The sequence below is a fragment of the Limulus polyphemus genome, unplaced genomic scaffold (genome assembly GCF_000517525.1).
Source record: "Limulus polyphemus unplaced genomic scaffold, Limulus_polyphemus-2.1.2 Scaffold6243, whole genome shotgun sequence".
In the NCBI taxonomy this organism is placed as follows: Eukaryota; Metazoa; Arthropoda; class Merostomata; order Xiphosura; family Limulidae; genus Limulus; species Limulus polyphemus.
Window position 1 is genome coordinate 41,385 of NW_013671853.1, and position 5,845 is coordinate 47,229.

Here is a 5,845-nt window from a genome sequence, read left to right on the forward strand (position 1 = left end):
AATCGAGTCAAGCCGTAAGTAAAGTGTGTAAATCGTTGTGAATTATAGCGTGTGTTAAGTTAAAGTGACTGTAGAAATTCTGTGTATTGCAAAGTTGTATTGAGAAAGAATAAACTAGTTTTATTTAAAAAAGGACTTGTATCGCTGAAGTTCCTCGGAAAGAATTTTTACGGGGGGGGGGGGGTGAAATTAACTAACGACCAGAGACAGCTGTTTTTGTCCAAGAATTAGATTTGTTGTATAGGACTATGTGCATGAAAGATTAAGTTTAATCAGTATTGAACTGATGAACTACGCTGTTTTAAAATTATCATGTGTACCGCAATGTTTTTTGTGTTATGTGTTTGGTAGCATGTTTATTATGCAACATTTCCATTCATGTAATCACTTTAGTGAAGCTATTGTACCCAATCTATCAGATCTGTATGGTGTTTTGCAGTCCAAATTTCTGTCAATATACCATATTAGTATTATAGGTAATTATATGTAATGTACATGAACTGTTCTATTTTTTCTGGATAGTGTTGTAATGCAAAGTCCAATCAACTTAACAATTATGAATTAACTTATTTCTTCAATCACATTCCATATAGGTTACATTCACTAATAGGCCTATCTTCAGAAACAATGTTTCAACAGACTTTCTGAGACTAATTGAACACCTAAATCACAAATATACTTAATCAATAACGTATTTTTGAAATTTTCTTGCTAATCAATTGATAACAAACACACTGTCTAATTTGCTAACTCAATCGCTATAGTAGGCAGGCAGCAATAATGCAGTAGATGGTATATTTATTACACCTAGAAGCACCACTTATACATTTGTAAGTACTTATTGTTATATACACATGCAGTCCACTGTTCTTCGACCTAATCTTTGTGGAACTGATTTTTCCACAGCACTGTCATTCATCTGTTGCACAAACAATAGCTTTTACTTAAAGTTCATTCCTAAGGAAATAACTGTTTTCATCTGTGGGTGATAGTATCAAAACAAAGCCAGATACATAACTCTTCATTTATGTCTATCTTATTGGCATTTGCCAGAATAAAACATGTATCTACTGGCCTAAATGATGGCATCACCTTAAGTGCTTGATACACCACATGGTTAATTAGCATTATGGCTGCTCCTGTACCAATCAGGAACTTGACTTCACTCCTAAGCACATATTTCTACACATACTTAGCTCCACCCAGTCTAGTGTGACAGGGGTTGACTTTTGAACACAAACTGACTACTATGGCCAGGTTTGAGCTGTACTACCTTAGTTTAAAAAGGCTAGAGCCGTGACAGACAAGGCTTGCTTATATCCCTCCTTAATCCATCGGGGAGTTGGGTGGAGCTGCACATTCCTACTTTATATGAATAATGTTTCATGAAATGCCCTGTCTATCTACAGTGTAGCAGACACTACATCCCTCCTATGTAGAACACTATCTGTGAGAAATTACCTGCTGCTCTCATGGCACAACTTATGAACCTTGGACAACCTTGACCACTTACTGGTATTTCTTATAACTGTGTCAAAACACTGAGAGTGCTTGAAACAGAGGAAATTTGGTTTAAGCTCCAGCTTTTCAAGATTTTGTTACATCTAGCTGAAGTAGAGCCACTGCAGTTACCAATGCAAGCTTCTTCCTTTCCTGCAAACTGTCTTGAAGTGACCACCTCAAATCTAGTTGCCCTGGACAATTGCTGTTAAGGTGTAAATGTAACTTTGAAGAACCCTTAATAATTTTTTCCATGCAGATATTATCACCACCTACATCTTCTATGGTAGAACATGCCTTTTTTGTGTACAACACTGATCATCTGCAAAGGTAGACAAATTGTTTTGGTTCCTTCATTTTTGAGCTTAACACTCTTCATGAACAATAAGTGATTTTCTACCTTTTTGAACCATCAACTGTGTTCTAGTCACTGAGCTTCATTTTTTCTCATCCAAATGTGCAATTGCATCAAGCACTGAGCTACATAAACTCAGCATCAGGCATTGCACCATCTATCCTACAATCTATTAATTTCAGACAGTCACCTCTCTAAAACACTTACTGAAACAGTTTATATTTTTTTCTTGAATGTTGGGGGTGTTATTTTTTACTAAAGACCAATGACCAGTGATATAGATAATCTCCAGCCTCATATGTGCTAGTATGTACTCAGACATCCATTACATCCTGAATACTGGTTTATGTTGATGCCCAGGGTCTCCAACATTCCTCCAGATAATCTCCAAACTCATCTGTGCTAGTATGTACTCAGACATCCATGACATTCTGAATACTGGTTTACGTTGATGCCCAGGGTCTCCAACATTCCTCCAAATATATAGTCTCATTTCTTAGCTGACAGATTAATGGGCAGCTAGAGCAAAAATTTGTCATCCTGCTCCACATAATCTAGAGCTTGCAGAACATTTCTAGTGACTTCATTATGCTCTTCACTGCCCAACAGGTCACCAGTTTATTTATCATATTTTATATAGCAAGACAATTCTGGCTGGAGGACTACACTTCCAGTTCCCTCCACTCTCTTCTCAAAATGATCGGTAGTGAGGTTCTCAACACTACTTTAGGGCCCTATAGAGATATCCTCCCTAAGTCTTGGGACTTCTCGATTACAAGTTACATAATAATCTTCAATCAACCATGTTTCCTGCCTTCTGATGTTCAGGTTCAATGGGAGAATTGGTTCAGCAGATCAGGAAGTTCCAGGCTGCAGTTATCCATCAAAAACCTGTGATGAGATTTATAATATAGAGATGGCCTACATGAGTGACAAAAAGACTTGTGTCCAAGAAAGACTTCACCTAGTCTTTAATGCATCATTGCTACCCTTCAGTGTCAAATTCCTCCTCTCACCTATAAGCTCATTTAGAAAATAACTCGAATTTTTTGAAGTTCAAAATATGTGTTCAAAAAGAGTATAAAAGAAAATCACCCATGACCAATTTCAAAAGCTTCGCAAGTACAATTCTTCTGACCATGGTACCAAAATTTCACCCTTATTACCTTATTGTGTGGTATCAGGTACACTATTTGTTATAGTTCATGCCCCCTAGTGGCACAGTACACATCTATGGACTTATACCAGTAGAAACTGGGTTTCAATACCCATAATGGGCAGAGCACAGAAAGCCCTTTGTGTAGCTTTGTGCTTAATAACAAACAACTTGTAGTTAAATATTGTAACCTTCATAAATGATTTAGCAGAAAATATACTTCATAGTTTGACTTCTGAATTTTAATTATACAATGTAACAGGTTTTGTTGCCTCTAACCTCAGCCTGAATTACATACAACTCAGCAATGTGGTATAACCTTTTGTAGCACTGCCTAAATGCCAAATAACTTAATAAATCACTATCATGCCCATTGTAAGCCTGAATTTCTTATAACTTAATGACTTATCCTCACATTAAGCCAGAATTATATGTAACTTAATTGTATTATCTTGACAGTGTCAGAAGAAGTTTCATTCTTTACGTTTAAGTAAAAAGTTGTATAGTCTAAATAAATATTATTTTATTGTATTGCAACATGTTTTCTTACAAGTTTTATAGCATAATTAATTATTGTTTATGAAAATGCTCTATGTAGTTTGAGGTGTTTTTCTACAATTAAAAGTGACTGGCAACTGGTTACCATATGTATAAAATTGTTAAATTAATCAACTTTACACTTAGAGTAATTAAAGTTTTCTTACAAGCTAGATAATTTATATACAAGGTGATTCAGAAATCCATTAATATGTAAGTAATTCAGAAATGGAGAGATATAGGTTTATTTGCTATTAAACTCAAAGCTACACAATGGGCTATCTTTGCTGTGCCAACCACTGGTATCCTGATTTTAGTTTTTATTAGCTTTCAAACTTATCATTGAGCCACTGGGGTGCAAGAGGTATAGGAAAATAATAGTTTCTTGTATGGAATGAGGTGTTGTGAGCCTACCCTGTGACAATATCATTGCAGTCATTCAGAGTCATATCCTTTGGAAATCTTATCAGTATGCATAATACAACCAAAATGTCACTGACAAAAGTGTAGAAAGTGATAAATTATACATTTTAAACTAAAACTTGCCCAAACAACTTCAAGAACAACAGTTATAAGCATAAATATATTTCTTCCATACAAATTAAGTTTTGCCACAGAGGATCGAAATCCAACCATAGCAGAGGGTGTTACACAAACCTGGGTTTGTAGTGCAAGGTCAAAATGCTTCATAAACTGGTCATTACATATTTGAAGGGTCCAAAAGATTAAAAAGTACTTAATTAAAAGCTTCCTATGTAAGGTAACACACGAACATTGTGCTGCAGCTTCTCCATCTAAATCATAGATCATCACAGTATTCATTTGAAGAACAGGTTAACATGGTCCCACTGTAAGAAGAATTTTACTCGAATGTCTAGATATTTACCAAATTGCATTCCAAGTGGTTCCCAGATGAACACCTTCTTTCACATCATAAAATAAGAAATATATGTCAATGGCTGCACACTACAGTCTAATTTACACACAGACACCTTGTAGCCAGACCAAGAACAGGAACCAATATTAACAATGAAGCTTACCTAGTGGCATTTGTCACATTTGGGTATCACTTTGAATCACAGCTATTGATTGTTTGCTACCATAATACTGTTAGGATATTTAGCTCATCTGCATTTATGTCTAGAATTGTTGTTGTTGTGGTACAATTTTGGTCATTTTTGGTTTAAAGTGCTTCACTTCTTATTGACCATAAATTTGCAATTGATATTTTCAGTGTTTGTTGCAGATTAATAAAAGTTTAGAAAGATCTGACCTGCAAATTTATCTTCAATGACACTGTCACAGAATAGGCTACCAACACCTCATTCCACACTACTAACACTTATTTTCCTATACCTCTAAATTTCTAAATTATTTGTCTGTCAGTAGACTGATAAATCACATGGTACATATATTTCACCATGTAAAAATAGGTGGGAAAGTCAGTAGTGTACTGTATTTAAATTGTCCACATAAGACAGTGCATATTTTTACTGCTTCATAACAATCACATTAATTTTGCCATGAAAAGCTCATCTAAATTAGTTTTAAGTGGTTTGAAAAAAACGTTTTAGGTAGAAAGATAACTCCTAATGATGTTAATTCTGAGCGATGTTGAACTATAACATTGCCATTATAAAACAACAGTAGAATAGTTTTTGGAAGTTAAAGTGGACTATTACTTAGTTTCTGATACACACTCTTGTGTATAATGTGCTTTTATTAGTAAGTTTAAATTTTGAAACTTTAGGAATTTTTATTATACTGATATTTTAACACTTCATATTTTACAGGACTTTCATATATTGTTGAAAATTTGGAACCAAGGACTTCATATCTCTTCCGGTTTTCTGCTAAAAATGCAGTTGGTGTGGGACCCTGGAGTACTTGGCTGTCCAAAAAAATGCCTCAGGAGTCAGTACCTGATGCACCTTTCATTATTCAGCCAGGTGGAAACATTAGCTATTATTCACAACACTATGAAATTCGCTGTATTATCCCTGCAGACAATGGCAAGCACATACTTTATTTTGAGCTCAAATACTTCAAGGTAATGAACACAGGAATATAATTATGAATCAGTTATAAGAAAGCATTGTTTTAACTATGATAGTAATAACAGTAATGAGGCATTGTTTGTCATATGTTTGTTATATTCAGTATTTGTTTCCTAAATTAGATGTATTTAAAGGTCTTTTCAACACCAAATATGTTAGTGTGTGTGTACTGGAATGTGAGAAATATAGATGAGATATTGAAAGAAAGGAGTGGTAGAAGTAGTAAAAACGCATTGATAG

At 34.7% G+C, this 5,845-nt stretch overlaps 1 protein-coding gene across 1 annotated transcript in view; it reads left to right on the forward strand.

The window, feature by feature from the left end:
• LOC111089440 (fasciclin-2-like) overlaps positions 1–5,634 on the forward strand; it is a gene marked incomplete at its 5' end in the record, with an annotated part of 41,442 nt that extends 35,808 nt beyond the window's left edge. The window contains one exon of the mRNA XM_022401937.1: positions 5,342–5,634. Within this exon, the coding sequence (XP_022257645.1) occupies positions 5,342–5,619 (278 nt within the window). The remainder of the gene's footprint in view (positions 1–5,341) is intronic.
• Positions 5,635–5,845: the final 211 nt, after the last annotated feature.